Consider the following 23258-nt stretch of genomic DNA (forward strand, 5'->3'; position numbering starts at 1 on the left):
CATGCCTGCGCTCTGCGGGTAAACACAGATCCGCACCATAAACGCTACCCACCTGCAAACTTAAAGGCTTTTCAAACTCTTGTTGCACGCTTTAAGAAGTGAAAGACACCCCCCTCCCGTCCCCCCCAAACGAAGCTCTCTCCTGCTTCTGAGGCGGTTTGGTCTGTGTTAATCTGCACTGCTATCAATCTACTGGTTCCGGGCTGTCCGTCCACCTCTCCTCCCTTGTTCCTCATACATCCCTCTCGAGAAAATCCGGCCCGTTTGAGATCTTTAGGATTGTGCGTGCAGTACCTTATCTTGACACTAGAGGGCAGGCTTATTCCATGCGAAAAGCTGCGTCAGAGGGTGCCTGTCAGAAGGGCTTCTCTGTTGTTGCATTTGCTCAGTCAGAAACTGCACTAAGCGTGTTATATCCGAGCTCTCACGTAGGCCTGCCACTTTTCTAAGCTGAGATAGTTGTATTTATCTTGCGGACAATATGTGCCGAGGGTTTCGTCAGTGTATGTCGTTATCTCAAAGTATTTTACCAAAATAGGTTTTTGCACTACCCCTGTACTTTTTTCGCATACGGGTAGCGCACATTGCTCACGCACTCGGCATGCCTTCAGGTAGTCATATTACAGGTTCAAATTTATTATTCGTTTGATTAAAAACATTCGAATAGAAATCAGATAACATATCATAAACACTGATTATAAAGCAGGCATTCCGCATGCTAACATTTTTTTTAAAAATACTCCTAAAATAATCCAAAACAAAAGTTGGGAAGTCGGATTTTTATTACGTTTTGAGCTGGGGTTTTTTTTCAGAAAAAAAAACCATTTGATCTCACGAATAAAATTGCGAAAGGGGTGAGAAGAAAATGTGTTCAGTGAATCAGGTGTGTTAGGCCTCTAGACTAACGTAGTCCTGTAGTGAATGCATTGTGAAGCAAAGCATCCATGTTCTGAAGGTAGACACATGTGTGCATCTTACAGTTTCCACACACCTCTTGAAGGTGCACTATCAGCAATTTTGCATCCATGTGTGATTTACACCTAATGTGTGTTGAGCCTAAATTTGTTTTACACGTGCAAGTATATCCACAGTTCTGCTACTGTTGCACCAGTTTGAATTTGCACCTAAACATGATTTTGCTGTTTTATGGTGCCTGATAACGATTTTCACCTAAATGCGCTTTTCCACATAAATGCATTTTTGTGGTCAAAATATTCTTACGTTGAGGCGCACCGGAGAGCGATTTTAAAATTAAAGTGATTTTACACTTAAATGTGAATGTGGTTCCTGCATTTGTTGCACCGAGATTCATTTTGCACCTAAATGTGTTTTTGCTCCCAAATGTCATCTGTAGTCCACACTCTGTTAATGTTACACCAAGTATTATTTTGCATCAAAATGCGATTGGCACTACGTCATAAGTGTGATAGCACATCACTGTACATGAAGCATGATTTTGAGCATGAAAGCGATTTTTGTTCAGAAGCATTTTCTGCGCTGATGCTGTTGATGCAGTAAGGGTGAGGTCACACCAAAATGCAATTGTCCACCTAAATGTACTTTTGCACTTAAATGTAACTTATTCAGCTAAATGTAGTAGTAGTAGAAAGCTTTATTCGATTTTAGGATAAGATAAAATCATAAAAGCAACAATCATAATATACATTTTCATATACAGTCCTAAAAATACAATAAAAATTGTATTAAACATTATATGTATATCCACATAATAAAGCCATTCATAGCTACAATTATTTAAATAAAAAATATTGGTAATTTCACCCCTACACATTTTTACGCTCCTGTTAATGTTGTGATTTTGCATCTAGTTGGCGGTGGTGGGGGTATACGGGCCCAAGGCCAGTGATTATCTGCCGGGCTTCTGCTTTTGTGGTATTGAAGCAACTATGGAAGTGATTAGGCTAAGCAGTATCTTTCAACAACTAAACATCAAGCTCTAATTTAAATCACAGTATTTGGGCTTTGCACTATGAAGCTCTTTGACCCATTTTCCTAAGATAAGGGCTGCAGTCACCAACTTACCCAAAACGAATGATGGACAGAATGCTTAATAAATCACTCACGCACATTCAAGCAATTTGGGCTACACCACCCCAGCGTGTAACTAGCCATAGGCAAATCGATCTTGCTTGACCCTGCTCCTCGTGGGAACAGTCCAGCCCAAACTGCCAGGCCAGGCCCTCCTTGGACCAGAAACAAGCATACTGTGACCAGTTTCAGGCTATAACCCCTCATCAGCCAGGCTAGCTTTCACCCAGTGGCACAGTCAGCAAGGGATCCATGTATGGCCATACACACCCCACTTAGGGAAAAAAATGTTATGGTAACAAATGATGAACGGACTGCTTAACAAATCAACCACTGGAGGGAGGAGCTACGCGGGCATCCAAGATGGTCGCGTGAGCAGAGGGCTCCCGAGACCCGCGCCGTCCTTCTTTATCTATCCTTCACCTATCCTGGTCATTTTGACGGGCTTTTGCAACGCTATCTTCACTGATGCTAACGATCCTTTTTTGGTCGAAAACGGACCCTGGGGACCATTTTTCTGACATCTGCAACTTTCTGGCCTGCCCACGGGCGCGACCGGGGACTCGGCTACCTAATGTGGCCGACCTGTAATTGAACAACAACGGCTGCCTGGCATCTGGCCCACCGGAGGTGTACTGCTTTCACTTTCGGTTTCCAGCTTCTTTGTTCTTGTCTCCGCCTACTCTGCCTTCGCCTGCTGCCCTCACAGCCTACACTCTCCTTCGTAGGACTGGCAAGGAGGCCGCGATACTCCCATTTCCCTGGCACTTCGGAGTTTCGGGACTTTTTCTCCTTCTCACCGCTTCTCCTGGCTACCCGGCCAACACTGGACGCGAGATGGCAACGAAAGCGGAGGCCGAAAAACGCCGGAAGGCTGCGACCCGGGGGGGATCGATCCAGTCCAATATGATCGAACGCTACACCCAGCCGAGAGGCTCCCCCGGTGTCACAAATGTGGGTGCTGAAGGACTTCAAACGGACATGCCGTCTTCTTCGGACGTTTCGCTCCAAGATCTTTTGGCTGCCATCACTGGACTTAAGGCCGATATGAGTCAGCAATTCGAAGCCGTAGTGTCCAAAATAGACACGGTGGCGATGGATGTAACTCTTATTCGTGCCGACTTAGCCAAAACAAATGAGCGGGTGAAGGCTCTGGATCTTAAAGCGTCGAGTTTGGTGACGGACATGGCTGAGGCGCAGTCTGAGATTGGTAATCTGCGTGCCTCGCACGATTTGCTGCTCAAGCGGATGGAGGACTATGACAACAGGGCAAGGCGGAACAACATACGCCTAGTCGGAGTGCCGGAATGTGATGGTGCTGTATCGACCGACCTGTTGGTCGAGGAACTTATTGTCGCTCAACTAGCTCCGGTAGGACTCAGTAAGTTCTTTGCCGTGGAGCGCGCTTATCGTTTTCCAGGAGGACAAGTGAAGCCAGGAAACCCACCGAGGCCTATCATTGCGAGGCTTTTTCACTACCGGGACAGAGACGCTATCCTCCAGGCCGCCCGTAAGCACGGCCCTTTGAAATATGACAACAACTCTGTCTCCATCTATCCTGATTTCACTCCCCAAGTGCAGCGACAAAGATCAGGTTTTCTTGGAGTGAAGCGTCGCTTGAGAGATCGGGGACTGAAATACGCCATGCTGTTTCCGGCCCGACTACGGATCGAATTTCGAGAACGTGCCTACTTCTTTGACCAGCCTGAACGTGCTGCCGACTGGTTGGACTCGTTGCCGGCAGATGACTTTGGAAGTGGAGGCCCTGGTGGTGCGGAAGGTGGTGCAACGGCCCAGGAGTAATATGGGTCCCCAGAGGTTCTGATTGAGACTATGCAATGTCCTGTGTAAATTGACTTTGTGCTTTATGGTACTGCCCGTGACGGTGCGGGAACGGGTGATTTCTCCCTTCCTCCTCGGGGGGTTCTTTGTGTAGATAATATGGGGCGACAGGCACACTGCAGTTGGGGGTGGCTTTTTAGTCAGCAGGGGTGCAGGGAGGGGGGTGTTGTAACGGGTTTTGGTTTAGGGGTTGGTTTCTGGGGAATTGGTTGTGTTTTGTTTAGTTTGTTCTGTCTCTGTTTTCATGGTATTTCACATTTTGCAATGACTTTGAACACGTGGGTTCTGCTGGGGGGTGGGGGTGGAATGTCTTTGTCGCAATGGGGGGGGGGGGGTGATGTGCGGGTTCTTTCTTGGAACGTAAACGGATTGGGTGATAGGATTAAGCGGGGCATTGTATTGCAATTCTTGAGGCGCCACGCCCCAGATGTTGTATTCCTTCAGGAGACCCACTTGATTGGAAATGCTTGCAAGGCCTTAGACCGTCGGGGTTATCGCCTGGTTGCACATGCTGGTTTCACTTCAGGTTCCCGAGGTGTGGGTATCATGGTAAAGTCCTCCCTTGCTCTTGCCATTGACGAGGTTGTCCTTGATGACCGTGGGCGGTATGCTGCTGTTTCTGGGAGGTGGGAGGGTAAACAGATCGTGTTTGTTGTTTTCTATATCCCCCCGGGACTGCAGGCTACCACTTATGCCGATCTTGGCAGGACTCTCCTTGGGCTTCCGGACGGATTGTTGATCCTGGGCGGGGACTTCAATTCTGTAATGTCCGGTGAATGTGACCGACTTCCCCCTAGGGTATTGTTGCAGTCCCAGATGTGGCTCAGTGAGATGGCTGATACTTTTGGCTTGGTAGATGTCTGGCGCTCTCTACACCCCACACTCCAGCAATACACTTTTCACTCTGGTGCACATGGTAGTCTCTCCCGTATCGATTATTTTTTCATGTTAGCCTCCACTCTGTCCACTGTACGGGAGATTCGACATCTTCCCCGGGGTATCTCGGACCACTCCCCCTTGCTGTTTACGATTTCTGTGGGCGGTCTACTTGGCAACAGGGTCCCCCCGATTCCTTCCTGGCATTTCCGAAACCCCCGGCTCCGCTCAGTTTTGATTAAAGCAATAGATTGCTACTTCGCTGAGAATGTGGGCTCGGTCACTTCCCCCACTGTTCTTTGGGAGGCCTTCAAGACGGTTATTAGGGGTTCCGCCCTATCATTCATTGCCGCAGAGCGTAGGGTGAAGAGGGAGGCTGTTGTGGCTCTTGAAACCGAAATTACTGCGCTTGAAAGTGAGTTGGGTGGTAATGACACGCCTGCACTGCTGCACACACTGGAATTGAAGCAGGCAGACTATAAAGCCTGCGTCACGGATGCTGCTAAATTGTTGCGGGCGAATCAACTAGGCCGATTGTATGATGTGGGTGACAAGGCTAGCAAACTCCTTGCGTGGTTGGATAAGACTGAACGTGCGAGTCGTGTTGTACCGGTCATTGTTCGTGAATCTGGTGAGAGTGTCTCTGATCCGGGTGAAATTGTTGATTGCTTTGTGGACCACTTCCGGACGGTTTACACGCCTGTTAGTGATCGAGATGAGGCTGATTCCAGGCTACTGCTGCGTGACATTGCCCTACCCACTGTGTCGGATGAGGACTGTCTTGCCCTGGAGGCCCCTTTTACTGTTGATGAGATTGCCCTCGCTATCCGATCCTTGCGCTCGGGAAAGGCGATGGGCCCCAATGGACTTCCCATTGAACTTTACAAACTTTGTCCCGACAAGATGGCCGCCCACCTGCGTCACATGTTTCTCGAGGCGGTTGAGGCTGGATGCCTCCCCCTTGAGCAGCGCCTTGCTACCATAGTCGTCATTTATAAGGACGGCAAACCTCGTGACCGCTGCGCCTCGTACCGCCCCATTTCCCTCCTTAACGCGGAACCCAAAATCCTTGCTAAGGTTCTGGCCAATCGGTTGCTTAAGGTGATTTGCGACCTGATCCACCCGGATCAATCCGGTTTCATCCCCCACAGAAACACTGCCCTCAATCTGCGTAGACTCCACAGCGTTCTCGCGAGAGCTCCAATTCTTGCCGAGCCGGCAGTGGTCGCTTCTTTGGACGCCACAATGGCTTTCGACACTATCGAATGGCCCTACCTATGGGCGGCCCTCGCTAAATTCGGCTTTGGCCCTAATTTCATCGCATGGGTCAAGCTCCTTTATGAACGGCCACTTGCTCAGGTCGCGGTCAATGGTAGATGCTCGGACTCCTTCCCCTTAGGCCGTGGCACACGTCAGGGCTGTCCGCTCTCCCCGCTTCTATTCGCATTGGCGCTCGAACCCCTTGCCGCATGGCTCCGGTGGGAACCCTCTATTAAAGGGATCCGTTGGTCCCCAGACCTTGAGGATCGTGTCTCCTTGTACGCGGATGATATCCTCCTTTATCTCACTTCCCCTCAGAAGTCGCTTAACGTTCTCTTCGACGTTCTCACGTCCTTCGGTAGGAACTCAGGACTTATCATTAACTGGACCAAGTCCTGTGTCTACGTCATAGCTGGTACTCTGCCGCCTCTCCCCCGCAGGTTTCCCATTCTGGTAGCGGCCGACGGCTTTAAGTATTTGGGGATCTATGTATCCATGACTTCATCGGTCCGCTATGAGCGAAATTTGTATGCTCCGCTCCGTAGACTTAAGCAGGACGTTCGACGTTGGCGCGATTTGCCTCTATCTCCATTGGGCCGGGCGGCACTCTTTAAAATGATGTCGCTCCCCCGATTTCTTTACGCCCTGCAAAATTTTTTCGACCCTGTTCCAGCTCGCTACTTCCGTGAAGTCGAGAGTTTACAGCGGCAACTGATTTGGGATGGCCGTGCCCGCATTGCCTTGTCCAAGCTCACGCTCTCCTGGTATGATGGGGGTATTGCGTTGCCGGATATTAGACGGTACTACTGGGCCTCACACCTGAGCGCTATCAACCATGCGACCTATGCTCCGGAGCCCGCTCCCGCCTTTGCCTTGGATAAACTATTGTTGCCTGGTGGTAATTTCAATAGGGCTCTGTATTCAAAGGCACCCTTTCGACTCCTTACCGGCCCGACGAAATGTGCAGTACGGGCATGGAGGGACGCTACTGTGGCCACGGGCTGGGGTGGTAGGCTGACACGTAAGACGCCACTGTATGATTCGGAACGGTTGGGCAACCTGTGGAAGACAAAAGGGTTTGAGAAATGGGACATGATTGGGATCAGCACGGTGGAGGACCTGTGGGCACGGGGCGCGGTTAAGTCCTTTGAGTCATTGAAACTGGAATACCGGCTCGATGATAGAGAGCACTTCCGGTACATGCAGGTGAGGCACGCCTTATCTTCCGTCTTTCCACCTGGTACCGACATTCCGCAGTCCTCCCCTTTGGAGGATCGAGTCCTCGACGGCCACGTCCCGGATAGTACCATCTCCTTAATCTACAAAAAGCTTATCAACAACAGAGCTGACCAGCTTGAGAAGCTCCGGGCTGCCTGGACGGCTGACGGACTCGAATTAGACGACGAGGACTGGCAGTCTGCTGTGTCCTCCCCTAAGGAGGTGGCTATTCCGGCACGGCTCCGCTTTGTCCAGTTGAAGATCCTCCACCGTGTGTATCTGACTGGAGTGCGTCTGGTGCGAATGGGTTTGGTTTCGGATGGACGATGCAGGCGTGGGTGTGGGATGGATGGTACCTTTCTTCATGTTCTGTGGGAATGCCCGATGATTGCAGCGTATTGGTCCAGGGTGCATGACGTTATGAGTCGTGTCACTGGGATCCCACTACTTCCCGAAGCACGACGTTGTCTGTTGAATGTGTGGGAACCGTCTGATTGTAATGCTGCCCAGACGCTTTGGGTTACCCTGGGCAACATGGTCGCAAAGAGAGACATCGCGCAGCTCTGGGGCTCCCCTAGATTGCCATTGCTCAGTGCATGGAAAGAGAACATGGACTGGTCCATGTTCCGAGAGAAGACTGTGTATGAGTCTCGGGGGCGTCCAGGGAAGTGGTCCAGAGTTTGGGCTCCGTGGAATACTTATCGTGGAGATATCTGTTCCCCTCCGCTTGATTATGAGGTCCCTCTCCCCTCCTCTCCATGATTTACGTTCCTCCTCCAATTTCACTACATGTTTGGTTTTCCCGCTCGTGCTCACCCCCCCCTTGCCAGAGTCCTTTTTCCCACGTCACTTTTCCCCCCCCCACCTCCAGCGACCCTTGCCACTATGATACCATGTGTTTGTGTGTTGTTGTTCTTTTCGACAAAAACATAAAATTAAACCTTTCTTATCCTACTTGTATGATACTATGCTCTAACCGACAATGTGGACTTGAAATACTGCTTTAGCAACGTACTGTCTCATAATCTACTTTTCACTCAGCCTGTTTATGTCATAGCGGCCGGCCCTGCGGGGTTGTAGGCAGACGCTGTGTATTGTGCATTCGTAAATAAAGGTTTTAAAAAAAAATTAAAAAAAATCAACCACTCAACCCCAGTCAAGAGATCTGAGTTAAATCCATTGTTCTTTTGCTCACCACCCCAGTTTGAACCCAGCAATATGCAAATTAGTCTTGCCCCTGCTCCTCATGGGAACAGTCCAGCCCGAACTGCCAAGCCAGTTCCTCCCAGTTGTCATTAGCTTGCCGAGGTTGCATATGGAAATACAGGCTAAACTGCCAACTATTATAGTAAGTAGTATAATTTGACTACTTTGGTAGAGCTGGATTGAACAGGCTACAAGAACAGTGTAACAAAACAGCAGTAATCCAGATACAGCCACAATAAAAGTTTACAAAGCAAAAGCAGTGGCTTTAGACACAGTCTACAGTGAATTCTGGGCATTCGCCGGTCTGTCACCTTTGGACTCAGTAAAATCATTTAATGAGCTCACTCTTGGCGTTGGCTTGATCTAGCCTTACACTGGTTTGGCAAGTTGAAGTGCGGGCGAAGGTTATTGCTGACGTGATCCGTCTCCACCTTCTAAATGACATGCAGAGGGTTTGGATGGATCCCAAAGATAAAATATTTAGAGAAGGTCCGAAAGAGCTCATAGATAGAGTTGCCGTGTGCCGTGTCTCAGATAGCAAGGTAAACTCTAAGCACAGATATGGAAAAACTTTGAGATGATCAAAATCTATTGTTAGTTCTGATGTGACTGAGGTGAAAAGCCCTGAACTGGAATTTTATATATACAATCTCTCCCAGCATGATTCTATCTTACTTTGAGGATAATCATGCTTGGCACCAAGCTTTATATGAAATACGTGTTTTTAATTTCAACATAGTCACTAAATTCAGGCTCTAAGTTCTCGTCGCCTCGGTCAGTATTGCAGTCGACGGATAATAACAAAATAAAAGAATATTTTTGTATTTTTCCATTTAAGGGTGCCAGCTTCTCTCTTCACAATTTTGTTGTTATTTTGATTTTGAATACAGTTTGAAGTTTGCCCTAGGAATTTCACAGCAGTCGAGGGATAGGACCTCGAATTTGTCGAATTTGTCGCAATATCAGTAGAGCATCTCATATTCACTATTCCATTATGCGTTACTTAAAATAAGTAGGCGGTGCTGCCTAATTCTAGTGTTAAAATCATTGTCATGTGAAATCAGACTTTGTGTAAATCAATAGCCCATTTTACTGAAACAGCTTGGAAGAAGAGGAAATTTATTTCCAGCCAATACAATGCCTTTTTCGAACCCCATGTATAATGTTATTTTTCTGTTTCAGTCACCCTTTTCCCTACCACAAAGGTCATTTACTAGGATTTTTTTTGCAATATGGCACCCTCTTGTAGTTTTGTGTTCCACACCTTGTAGTGTAGTGTAGAAAAAGTCAAAAGTGTTTGTTTTGCACATGGGCACTCTTTTGGTTCCCACATTTCTAATGTGCCTGGGTAAGTCAAGTCTCTGTGGCGAGGGACGTGGAGATGAGCAAATGGAACTATCAACCTTCTTTATGTGCATAGCAATGTGGGGTGTTAGTTGAATAGGAAGTGGTGGCGCCTGACTACTTCTGCGTATAATATGTTGGTTTGATAGGTGTGCCGTGCAAGAGGTAGGGGAAACACCCTGCAACCCCTTAATTGTGAAGGGCCAAAATCCTACACGTAATTGTAACAAAAGATCCTTTGCACATGATGTAAGTGTTATGTGAAAGTTCATCATGTAATTGGAGCACAGATGTTGGTAGAGTCTCATGAAGTCTTTTCTTTGTCTTTTATTCAAACAAACAAAGCGTCCAGCCAACACGTGTTTCATCAGTTGGGGATTACCCACCCACTTCTTTAGGGCTATTTAAGTCTTTGTGTTTATGTCGAGTGATCACTCCGCCGGTTTTAATCCCGACCCGGCTGGTCAATTGTGTAGGTTTCCTTGATATTCCATTAAAAAACAAACTCCAACTGTTGTGATTAAAACCTACGGTCCGTATCCGGCCAACAATGCACACCTGGCACTGATTTTCGATCTTAGCGTACTCGCTTCAGATCGTGCAATACTTCTGCTTAATCCATAGGTCCTATCCACATATCCGCACGGAGTAACAACCGATCATCTAATACCTAGGTTTTAATCACGACCGTTGGAGTTTGTTTTTGAATGGAGTATCGAGGATTCCTACACAATTGACCAGCCGGGTCGGAATTACAGCCGGCGGAGTGATCACTCGACATAAACACGAAGACCTAAACAGCCCTGAAGAAGTCGGGCGAGGGGGGTAATCCCCAAACAACGAAACACGTGTTGGCTGGACGTTTTGTTTGATTGAATAAAAGACAAAGAAAAAACTTTATGAGACTTTACCAACCTCTGTGCTCCAAGTACATGATAAACTTTCACAGAACACTTACAGCCTGTGCATAGGATCTTTTGTCACAACTTTCTTTATGTATTAAAGCTTGGTAGCCCCACCACCCTTACCCAGCCCGCTAATAAAGGTACACGCTAGCGTCAGGATCCAACATTGCTGTAAAAGGTCAGAGGGTGGGAGGAAAGACCACCGGGAGACCACATATCAACTCACCAGAAGCAGCCTTTACAGTTCAGCCCACCAAATACTAGCAAGGTCTCCTCTAGCATCCATACTGGACTGTCGATGGCTACTGCGACTTAGAATGACAACGTTTTGTTGCATTAACTTTAATTTTGTGGTTTAGTATCATCTCAAAATATTATTAGACCACAGAAACACTTGCCAGCTTCTGGATTTGCAAACGGCTCGTTTTGTTAGTGCACAGCATAAAAAAAGAAAGCACAACTTTTGACTTGAATTTCACTTCCTCTTCATTAAAAAACACAAATATCAATAAACAAGAGCCACACTACCTTATCCATAGCACCCTGGGTTGGAAACACAACCATATACTTGTACTTCAAGCACCTCCTCATTAAAAAAGCACACCGATAAAGCTCCATATGTTGCAAGAGGTATGCAAAAAAGTTGTTTTGCTAAAAAGTATAAAGTTAACACAATACGCCCACAGTCACTACGTTTAGAGGGAAATCAGGAACAGCCACCTGTAAGGAAGTTTTCTAACTTCAAGAGCACTCTGTCCTAATGTTCTACTCCCCTCCATACCGTTCTTCTCCCCTCCATACATAACATCATTGGAATCCTTGACTCACAGCAGCTACACAGGAAACACAAACTTTCCCTTAAATTTCAAACACTCATGCAATCACAAACACACCTCCATTAACAATACATATACTCCTTTAACCAAAGCACCCTACATTTTGATTGAATTTTAAGTAACCTATCCATGTCAAACACTGTCCATCATAGAGCAAGTCTCGAAATGTTCAATATCTACTTTAGGGGACTTCTTTCCACTATATTTCTTCACTGTTTTTGCATCTAGTGGGACAAGCAGGAGCGCAAGGCATCAGCTGATCAAACAGCTTTCTCTGCAACGTTCTCTTACCGCAACAGATCCCGGATCCCAATGACTGTTTGAATCTCTTCATAAAAAATCACGCTTGTCCTGCATAGTACCCTGTAATAGCTCCTGAGGCCGGTCTAAGACCAGCACATCCAGCTTTGACTTAAAACCTTCTCCTGCCTCCACTTAAACTTCTGCAAGTCCCTTTCCAGACTGAGAGGAGCACTAAACTTGACAACCTCCAACAATAATCATTGACTCACTCTTGAACCATTGAGATTCCCAAATACTTTCTACACTAACAGAGAAACACAAACCTAAGGCATTGGCTGATCAAGTTTAGGGTTAGAAACATGATTAGGTTGAAGATGAGTTAGAGTTAGGGTTTGAGTTATGGTTAGGGTTAGTCTTTGTGGTAGGATCAGGGTAGGATTAGTATGAGAATTGGGGACCAGAGTTAGTGTCAAGGATTACCTTTATAGTTATGGTGAGATTAGTGCCAGGGCCAAATTAGGATTAAGTTTTGCGGTTGAGGTAGTAGTGAGCGTCAGTGCATCGGTTTGGGTAAGTACTGTAGATCAGCAACAATGTTGTGGTTTATTTCAGACATATTGCCAAATATATTTTCTTGCTTTTTCTGAAATGTTGTTTTCAGGATCAGACTTTTAAACAAATATGTTTTAGCTTTTTTAAAACGTATGACCTACAACATAATTTACTTGGCCAACACCGCCAAAATCACTAATGCTAGAGCTCAAAACTGTACACTTTACTTCATACATAATTCCCGCGTCTGCATTAAAGTGATACAAGTTCTAATCGTGTTTCTTCTACAGTATAACAGATGTGGAGAAGAAATGGTATGAAGAAGGGTGGGAGTCGAATGCCCCAGAGGGATTCACAGTGAGAAGCCCACAGACTGTGACCTGGGCAGGTAAGACCTTTTCATCACTTCATTGTGCACTTAATCAAATCATACATATGTAAGATCAAGTAAACACACCCAGTATGACTGACCTCAACTCAGGGGATTACTACATTTCTGGTATGCAAATAATGTATACCTGATCCATGCAAAGTACTCAGTGGATCGGCTCAGGCAGGTAAAGGTCTGTAGAAGGCGCTTTGTGGTCGTCAGGTAGAAGATTCCTCTTGCTTGATGTGAAGGAGTCTGAGCCCAATCTGGAATAGACTATAAGCAGATGGTGAATACTAACCACTTACTCCAAGTCAGTGGTGAGGTTCAGAGGCTGACATGGGGGGTCAATAGATTCCTTAGAAACCATTCTAGTTGACAATCGTTGAAAAGGAAGTGGGTGTGCAATCATCTACAGTGACAGCCCTGCTCACTCTATGGCAATACTTGCCATCTATTTTCCATTTTATTTTTCCAAATGCCATTTTACCCATAACTCTAGTGTTTGTGCTTTGCACAACAAACAACCATAGAGAACATGAAGTGTTTGCAGTGTATTCATTTTTTTTTAAAGTTTAAAATAAGTTCATTTTATATAAACATTAGATGAAATAAAGTAAACAAAAAGTTACATATATGTATAAATTATCATTATAAGAAATGGGAAGGAAAAAGAGAAAGGGATGAGAAAGTAAAAATGGAGGTAGAAAAAGATAGAAAAATAAGAGGGGAGGGGAGGAATATCCATTTTATGCGTAACAAAAAGCAACACTTGTGAAGAAAAAATTCCTACAAACATTGAAATAATCTATGACCATACGATGCTTTGTAAATAAAACAGCAATAAGTTTTCAGTTTATTCAAAATGTTAAAAGAATTGGGAAGGACAGAGGAATGAAGAGTTGATGGAGCAGTTGTTGATTAAGAGCAGGTTAGAACATTCAGCACTTACAACCATTGTACTGAGGCACTGACACATTACAAATAGAAATACTTAATTCTTTAAAAAGGCATGATATTTTAAGGGCTAAGTACTTATTGGTTTACATATTATATGCATTAGTAGACTGCAGAATACAAACAAAATAGAAGAGCTCTCAGACACTGACTTGGATGTGTATAAAAGATGGAGTGTAGCCTGCATTCAGCCTATGTCTATCCTGTATGTCTGAATATCTTTGATGCTCATTCTGCAGGGTCCGAGAGTGGTGGCTCCTCTACAAGCAGAGATTTATTTCGGCCATCCTTGGACAGAGTGGACACATCAGCACAGGTGAGTCATTATCAGAAACCACAAATAATGTGTCAATTGACAAGTCCTTCCAATGTTGATTGTGGTCATCATTTTGCATATTGGCCTTATTAGCAAGGTATGGATTTAGGGTGCAGGGTATTTAAAGAGCAGCTAAGCAGAGGATTTAAGAAATGGGATGGGAAGAAGAGACGAGGTTGCCCGGCGTGAGTAAGGTGAAAATACAATAAGCAAGAAATGAGCTGTAATTAGAAGATGAAGAAACGGTGTTGGGCTGGGTAAGAATGATGAAATGAGCAGAGAATTCTGAACATTGGTATAAGTGAGGCGATAGCAGATGAGATGGAACTTGAGCAGTCATGTCAGAAGTTATGGCGGGGTATGGGACAACAAACTGAATAAGACCATTATTCGGAGGAGAACCGGTTTCAAATTTTAAAAAAATGTTCCGCAGGGAAAGAGAAAGCATGGTAGATCCAGCATTCAGTGTTATCAAGTGATCCAATCATTAATAAATAGGGAAGGCTGGTTTTAAAATCTGTAAATAAATATTGCAGCACAAGTGTAGGCCCTCAAAAGTGCAAGTATGGGTTATAATGACAGCCCTGCCCTCCCCCCAGCCCCAGCCCCTTCCCCTTCCACACTCAGCTCATGGGTCTGGGCAGGCAGTGGAAGTAGTGGGGTGATTGGAAGAGGATGTAAGACAGGCAGAAGTGAAGTGATGGGAAATGTTCCATTGATTAGTAGGAATGCAGTGACTGATAGGATGCAAGTCCTCAGAAGATTGGTGAGCTGGGCAAAGGATGCAGGACAATGGTAGGAATGAGACAATGGTCAGAGGAGGAAGCACACGAGGAGGAGTGGGGAAATGACCGGAGAAATCCCATCATGGGTGGAACTGTGGTGATGGACTTGCACTTCTACTTAAGGTTCTATCCATATTGGTTTGCCTATATATTTACAATCTTCTGTAGTGGTAGCAGTCAGAAATTACTTTAGCATCTGCAGTCTCGACCTAATTGAATTTATTAGAAAAGAATATATGATTTTACCTCGAATACAAGTTCCACACATGGCAATACCACGCGAATTTTAGTTCGCAAGTGGCTTTACCACGCTGGAATTTGCAACGAAGGATCATACCACGCATTTTTACGTCCTAAACACAAACACAAATGCTAAAGATTATTTTCTTACCTGACACCTTCCTGTCTTTCACCAGCAGCCCGTACCTTCCATCCACCATCGAAACAAGCGTGAAAACACGTCTGCCAAAATTAAAAAAGGACTGCCGTAACGGCACGTCTTTGGGGGAGGCACTTTCCTTTTACCTCAGTGCTACTGAAGTGCGTTTTTTTTAAAAATGTAATTAACCCGCTCCTTTGTTTATTTTTGGGGGGGAGACCCCCCCCAGGCCCCCCCATCCCCTTCCCAGCCAACCCCCGCCAACCCCCTAGCCAGAACGTATATTCGTTGTAAAGACTGTCGTTGAAGGCATACGCGTGGAAAAGACGTTTGCGAGGTAAGTGCCTCGTAGTAAACGTCACGCGTGGAAAAGCCTTCGTTGAAAATGATGTTTCCCATTAGAAAAGTGGTTCACATGTGAATCTTCTGCCTTTGGTTATGATATCAATCAAGCATTATTTTACTTGTACATCTCCAACCTCCAATCATGATCTCTTCTAGTGATATGTTCAACATTCAAAATCTTTTCTAGTGGTGCACATTTAAGGTCAGCGTCATTTGCATATCTTCTGCTTCTGGGAGTGCTAGCCATCAGATTTATCTTAACCTGAACATGTATAGCCCCTGGTAGTCGGATACCGGTTCACCTGTAAATTTGCTGCTTTTTGTAATGGTACCCATCATAACATTGTTTCACTTACACATCCTCTTCTGGTAGTAGCATCTTTGCGATGGTGGATTCCTTTCCATGTCACGTCCCCATGCTGTGGCAGCAATGTTTATCAGTAGAAAAATGTATCCTTGCATCTCCAGCCTCCGATAGTGATAGCCATGAGATGATGGTTCGCCTGTTCAGTCACAGATTATTGTTGTAGTAACCAACAGATGATTGTTTCATGCAAATATCTACTTTATCTCATAACAACATCAATCTCAGCTTCTGGCGGTATTACTAATGAGAATGTCATTTTACCTGCACAAGTTTAGAAGTGATATGCTCCAGGTGATCAGCTCATCTGTACATCTCCAACCTCTAGTAGAAACATCATCTGATCACTGAAGCAGTTGTATATGCAGTGTCTTGACACCAGGGACATACCAAATCGTTGTTTAAGCTATCTAACTTGCTCCCCAGGTAACTGACTGTGTGGGAATGTAATACAAGAACACCTCTAAGGGTTAATTCTATTAAACACACATGCTATACAGTTAAAAGTTCTGAACTTTTTGTATGTTGATAGAAATTTGCTGAAGGCATATTCTCTCTCCTTTTGTTCACAGATGAGAATTGGACGACCACAGGTGACAACGATATGAGCCTCGGCAAAGAAAAGGAGATCAATCAGTCCCGAAAGACATTGAGTTCATTGTTGCACTTGCCAGGAGTGATGGACTAGCTTCAACCATTTTCCTCGAATAATGGGTAGCATTCCCAAGAGCTGGAACTCAGGGGATATGTTATAAAGAGTCAGGATTTTGTTTCCTAAATACCCTTTTCCTAACTGCCTCTATGGATTCACAGGGCATTGACGAGAATAAGAAGCTCATTGACTGTCAAAGAAGACACAGTATCAAGTCACTTTTTTATTATGGGATGCTAAGACAAGGAGAATTTACTAAGCTTGATTGTCTGTCTTTTGCTCAGGACATTGAACCTGGCCTTTCAGAATATCCCTTCTGCTGGCTGTTTTCCCTATTGCACCAGCTTCAGAGCAAGATGAGTGCTTGCCACCGCCACTGATACATTACATTTTAAATCCCTGAAATATACATTAAGTTCTGTCTCTATGAATATATAGTTTTGGGTCTAGAAGTGGAAAGGGCAATACCCCAAGGAGGAAATGTAGAGGAAAAAGTGGAGGGATATTGGATGATTGCAATTCTTTTAGTTGGGGGAACAGTGAGGGTCTCCTAAGAGAAGATTGACTTGATGCTTACAGGGCTACAAGAGGAGGTGGAGTGTTTATGGCCCTGTGCCAAGCTATGACACAGTGTCCCTTTTGTTTGATGTTAGAGGTGGGTGTGGGCAACATTTGAGCAGTCAGGGACATCCTACAGGCTGGTACATCAGTGTCTTCCATTTTCAACCGAATACACCAGTTAAGATGATTGGGCGCACATGTTGACAATCAGATAAAGTCTCAAAGAGATAAAGGAACATAAGCATTGGGAGTGATACCAGGAGGAGGCAGAAGGCTAAACAGCATCATAAACAAGCCCCAAACTTCTAGAATGTTCTACAGACAATTCATAGGAAAATAATGACCTAGCTTCCAGATTGTTTGATTGACGGTTACAGTAGTGGACTATTCCAATCTCAGTTGCTCTATAGCCAAATTGATGAAAGGACACAGAGTTCTCGAATATTTTTTAAAGACTCTGTTGATGATATATTGACAAGATACTTGATCTCTGTCTAAAGAGCTACCACTAAGAAAGAAGATCCTACTTCTGGAACATTCTATGAACATTTAGATGATGACAAATGATCAGGCATCTACATAATTGCCTAAAGATGCATCATGAAGAAAGACTAAAAAGACTCATGGTCATTCTACATAGAAGACAATGATATCAAGTGGCCAAGCTTTTTGATCTTTCTATTTACACCTCAATTATTAAGAAAATTCAGCCTTTCTCTGGCCGGCCCAATAGACCAAAAGAGACGAGGAATTGCTGGGATCAGAAGATCTGTCTCACTGTACCAATGACTCTCTACCAACTGAACGCAAACAGATATTCGACTCTCTGCAATGATATAAAATATTCAAAAGCTAAATGTTGATTTTCAAACCTGGTCACAGGGTCTTGTGGTCTCAAATATTACTGTCTGCAGATTTTGCACATGAAGGGATATGGTAACATCCTTCAGGGCTCAAAAACCCACTTACTGTCAAGTTAAATGAGTAACTATTACACTTTTTGTAAATTCTAATTTATTTTATGTACTGTAGTTTAATTTGGCGGAGAACCTGTTACTGAGATCCTCTTTCGCTGCTTGTTTTCACAGTTATTGCACTTAATTGTCATTATCACTAGTACATATTGTTTTTCTCAGCCAAAAATGCTCAGCTCCTGAGAATATATGCCATTAGCTTAGCTGTTAGAAAACATCAATTCGCCTTAATAAAAAAACTCTTGTGATTGAGACTGTTCTTATCAGATGTCATTAGCGGCAGTCACAAATCGGGAGTGGTGAGGCGGGCGGAGTGGGCATTGTCAAAAAAAAAAAGTTCCTCCTCGCTGCTCTCCCACTCTCCCCCATGTCGACGCAGTTTCTCCTCTCCGGGGCCGGAACAGGAAGCAGCCACGCTCCTTCCCCTAAGCCAATCACAACGCTGCAATGCAGCCTTGTGATTGGTCTGCAGCGTTGTGATAGGTCTGAGTGCTGTGGTTCAGTGCTCAGCCAGGGGCCTGTGCATGTTCTCCATACAGGCTGTAATGCAGTCTGCATGGAGAATATTTGAAGTGCGCATGACTGTTTGACCGGCCAAAGCTCCACCCACTTCAAAGCTGCTCAGCAGGAACAAATACAATGATAATAACCCAAAGTTATTATCATTGTATATGTTCTTTATTTCACTGCTCTGCAGCAGTGGGGCAACACTCCTCCACCATAGCGGAAGAGCCGCCACTGTCAGACGTGCACAATAACCCTTATTTATTTTATTTTGCGGTTTTTGTAGAGCGCATCACTCATCCCAAGGGATATCACGGCGCTAAGAACCAGGAAAGCTGCTAAGGTGTATACTGAAACTTACGGCTTGGGAAAGAGATACGTTTTAAGATTCCTTCTGAACTGAAGATAGTTGGTGGTATGTCTTAGGTCAGAAGGGAGCTCGTTCCACCTTTTGGCTGCCAGGTGGGAAAAGGAACGTCCACCTGTTCTGACCTTGTAAATACGTTTAGGCTTCGCTAAAGCAGATTGGCAGGATCGCAGGTTTCTGTTGGGTCTGTAGAATTCGATCCTTCCTTGAAGTTGCTAGTTGAAGTTGAAGTTGTTATAAAGATGCTTCTACATAATCTGATCACAGAGAACTGGGGAAACAATGAGTTACATCAGCCTTAATTATAAGAAAGTGGAATATATGAATTGATGTGAGAAGGCATCACATGTTAATTGTTAGCATGTCAATGAAGTATTCTACAATATGTCTTTCTCCATTTCTCCTACATTTATATTTAAATTATTGTGGAGAGGCTATGAAGGTTTATAACATGTACTAATAAATAAAATCAATGCAATGGAATGTGAATATTTAGTGAATGTGTCAAAATAAATCTAAAATTCTGAAATTAAAGATACTGATGCGTTTAATGCTGTGAGCCACACACTACATTAGCCGAGGCAAGAGCAATATCAAACACATTTACGAGTCAAAGATGCCTGCACCACATTGATAGTAACACAGGCTTCATGTACATTGGCTGTAAGCATTGTGATGAGACAGGAGTAGAACTGGGAGCGGAAGCAACTGTCTTCTAATAAGACGCCACCCTTCTCACATAACTGGCACATTAACTGAACCTCAGAGTCAAATGTGCCACTGTGGGATTAGAGGTTGCAAACCTATGTCATTGTAGAGTGCTTAACAAGCAGCTGCACATGCGTTGAGGTAATCTAATTCACAGATTGTTCCCAGGCGACCATGTGCCTGAACCATAATCCAAAGGGCATAAGCCTCCAAAGAAAGCTGTTTCTAAAAACCTAATGATCTCTGTCCTGGCCAGTTGTACCTATTACCCTGCACTGTAGCCTCTGGTGGCATGGCCAGGCATACCACCAACTATTTCTGTGTCTGGTACCACTGCCTTGGTTCAAGTACAGAGATCAGTTCTTTCAGGGAGCACTCTTCTTTAGATTTGACAGTTTTTACAACAAAGTGCTACTTCTGGTAACTGTGATGCTGGAGTGACTCCTCCCTCCCCCTTCCCCCACTTCAGGTGTGGCTTAACCCCCCCCCCTCCACCAGCATTGATTTCTAATCAAAGATGAGGTTCTTGTAAGTCAGCTCAATCATACTACCTTCCCGCTAGTTAATCCCATGCAAAGTTCAAAAACATAACCTAACGATGGGGGGTAGGGGAAAGGGAGGGGAGACGGTAAAAGGTGGATAAGATATGCGTAGAGGTATACACCATACAATGATTACCGAGTGAACATGTGAGAGCGCAAATGGGTACATTTTACACTGTACACCCTGGAAGGATACGCTATCCTGTCACGGTGCATGGTTGTACCTTCTTGCATTTACAACCAATAAAAAATGATCACAATATTAAAAAAGTCACCTGAAGTCAAGCTCTCAACTCCACGCCTACTCCCAAAGGGGAAACTAAAGTGTTGGGTCAAGGCGCGGTGGGGCGGGCCATTGGCTGATCTCCTATTCACCGCCAGTCTACTCATTTACACCTCAAACACCAGGCACAGCTCCAGGTGATATATCTAAACCTGGGTGAGATTCCTTTCTCCCAAAACCCCTGTTACCAGGTAAAAGGCTAGAGTTAATGTATTTGCTTTGGATTCGTTAGGAAAACAATTACTTCCAAGGCTTGGCCACCCTTGCAGATTCAGTCTCAGATGGTTGAGCCAAACCATTATAACTATGGAGAGTGGAATGACTGTTAAACCCCAGATCTTATTAGGAGAGTTGTTCCCAACTCATTTGCAGATTATGTCCTGTCAGCATGGCCTGTCATGCCTTAGATCTTTCCACCTCTGCAAGAGCCTTGCCGGTCTAAATACAGGATTGCCCATAAATATACTGTTTTCTATGCAGTGTGTAGAGCGACCTAGCTTCCTGCCTCCTGCCTGGTGACCGGTTATATGCCTTCGGTGGAAATCGACCTGATGCTTTGGGCATTCCATATGGTCATCAGAACTGCTACAAGTCTCTATTGTTGTCCACAAACCATTTTGTCACAACCTGACAGGCACCAGGCGGTTCCTGCCATCTTGTGCATGCCAATGTTGGGGGGTACCATGGGTACCCACCAAGTGCAGCCTCCCACCCCTAGGGGCTCCACAACATCCCCCTAAAGAGAACTCTGCATGCCTTTCCATGGCGGAGTCTCCGCCATGGAAAGGCATGACACTGCCACCATCCTAATATGGATGGCGGTGCCTGCAAGGCACCGTCACCATATTGTGGGCCATTTCTGCCCGGTAGGCAATCGTGATGCTAATGTGGTGGGGGTAAAAGGCAAACTGGCTGGGTGTTTTGACATGCGGATCGCCACCGCCCTACCGCATGCCATCCTAATAGACCCCTAAGAGTGGGCTTTGTTTTGCCCTTTCTTATGATTTAATGACTTTCTTTTCTGTCTCAGCTCCCTGCTCCTGATTCAATGGTTTTCTTACCCATTAATGTATTTGTCCTGCCCAAGGAGCATGTTGGTATCTATGTCTCACTTGCTCTGACACTCGCCATTTTGCAGGAAGGAGGATTCCTGTTGCCTACGGAGGGATAACCATCTGTTAAAGCTCACCTTGGAGGTCGCGCCGCTGGTGGGAGCTTTTCCGCAATCGGCGGACTGCCTGCACGCTCCCAGCGTGCGCTTGACCACGAACTACTTGCTGCCTTCACCGGGGGACTGCGAGGACCAGCAGCCTTCACTCCTGTCAGCTGGTGCCTCTTCCCCCGGCGGCCACGCCCCCCTGCACGAAACACTATAAGTTGACCAGTCCTTCCCGCAACGCGGGACGCGCGAGGGACAAAGCGCGGGGCGAAGCCCGGGCCAAGGGCGGGCCCGTTTAAGCCCGTTCAAGACCGGGATAGACTGGACTGGGCCACCCTATTTACTTCTGCTTCCTCCCCCCTCATCACTGCTGTTACTGTATGTACTTCTAAACAAGCTGATTCTAGTTTGCAGTCAGTACCCTCAATATTGTTATCCTCGTAACGAAGTACACTGCATTATGTCCCCCAGAACCACTAGGAATACTGTCAAAAAACAGGCCCAGGCTGCAGCTCAAGTTATCGGGCCGATAGACCAATTTATAACCAAAGCCAACGAGGCCATTGAGCAGGGTATCACCCTGTTGGAACGGAGAGTTTCACAGGACCTGGCTATAGCCAGACGCTCTTCTATGGGCTTATTGGCTACTGCAAAAACTCCCCAGTGTCCTGCAGAGTTACCCCCTCCACTGATAGAGCATGCGGAGATTCATTCAGTCCCCTGTACAGTGGATCTGTCCGCATCCCTAGATCTCTCTGAATCACATCTGTTGCAGTCACTAGAAAAATCTCCAGCCATTTTCGCAAGCCAAGCTGGTGTTGCTCCCTCTTCATCCGCAGATAGGGGTTCACGTGAGGGTGCAATCCCCCAAAAAAGGAAGAGGAAAACTAATAAACCTCACCATTCTGCTAACTCTCCCCCCACAACCATCCTCACAACCCCTCCCACCTCCCACCCCCCCATACAGTCCATCGACCTTGTTCTAACTCCCCACCATTTACCCTCTTCCTCGCTTGCACACGCAACAAACTTTACCACAGATAACCTAAACATTAGCTCTAGCAGCGCTAGTAGCTACGACAGCGAAGGTGGTATGGTTAATGATGGCAACCTAACTACTAACACCTGTAGCAATGACAGCTTATTGCTTAGCAAAATTGGTGATCTAATTAGGTCCTATCTAAAACCTATAGAAAAGTCACTGCATCAGGTTGAATCCCAACTAACCCAACTGTCTTTAGCCCTGAACTCAAGTAAAGCTACCACCAAAGATTCACATTCAGCTCAAGGGAGGCCCCTTAATCAGAATGCAAAAACATCTGTTAGGCTCGACCGTACCAAATCCCTCTAATACGAACCAAAAGGCCCCACAGAAACCCATACAAAAACAGCCACTATCAACTACAACAAAGGTCCAAGCACCCCCTAAACCACCTAATCCCTTACCGATCCTACCCTCAACCAACTCCAAGACACAGACGTCCACCCAACCAAAACCTCCTCCCGCCCTTCCTACCCCGGCCCCCACCCTCCCACAACACTCTGTTGGATTTAACACCATCCCGAGAAATAGAAAGAGGAGGGGCCAACCTATCCATCTTCCGCCTGAGGCATCCCCCTACGTAGTAATTATGACTGGTGTCCCGGAACTTTCTCCCAAC

General features: G+C 45.5%; 1 protein-coding gene across 1 annotated transcript in view; it reads left to right on the plus strand.

Moving 5' to 3' along the window:
• Positions 1 to 19439, plus strand: part of LOC147678032 (uncharacterized) — a 156868-nt gene extending 137429 nt beyond the window's left edge. The window contains exons 12-14 of the mRNA XM_086945930.1: positions 12622 to 12719; positions 13898 to 13974; positions 16420 to 19439. Of these exons, the coding sequence (XP_086802056.1) occupies positions 12622 to 12719; positions 13898 to 13974; positions 16420 to 16455 (211 nt within the window). The 3' untranslated portion in view covers positions 16456 to 19439. The remainder of the gene's footprint in view (positions 1 to 12621; positions 12720 to 13897; positions 13975 to 16419) is intronic.
• The last annotated feature ends 3819 nt before the right edge of the window (positions 19440 to 23258 follow it).

Source organism: Lissotriton vulgaris, chromosome 12, assembly GCF_964263255.1.
Source record: "Lissotriton vulgaris chromosome 12, aLisVul1.2, whole genome shotgun sequence".
NCBI lineage: Eukaryota > Metazoa > Chordata > Amphibia > Caudata > Salamandridae > Lissotriton > Lissotriton vulgaris.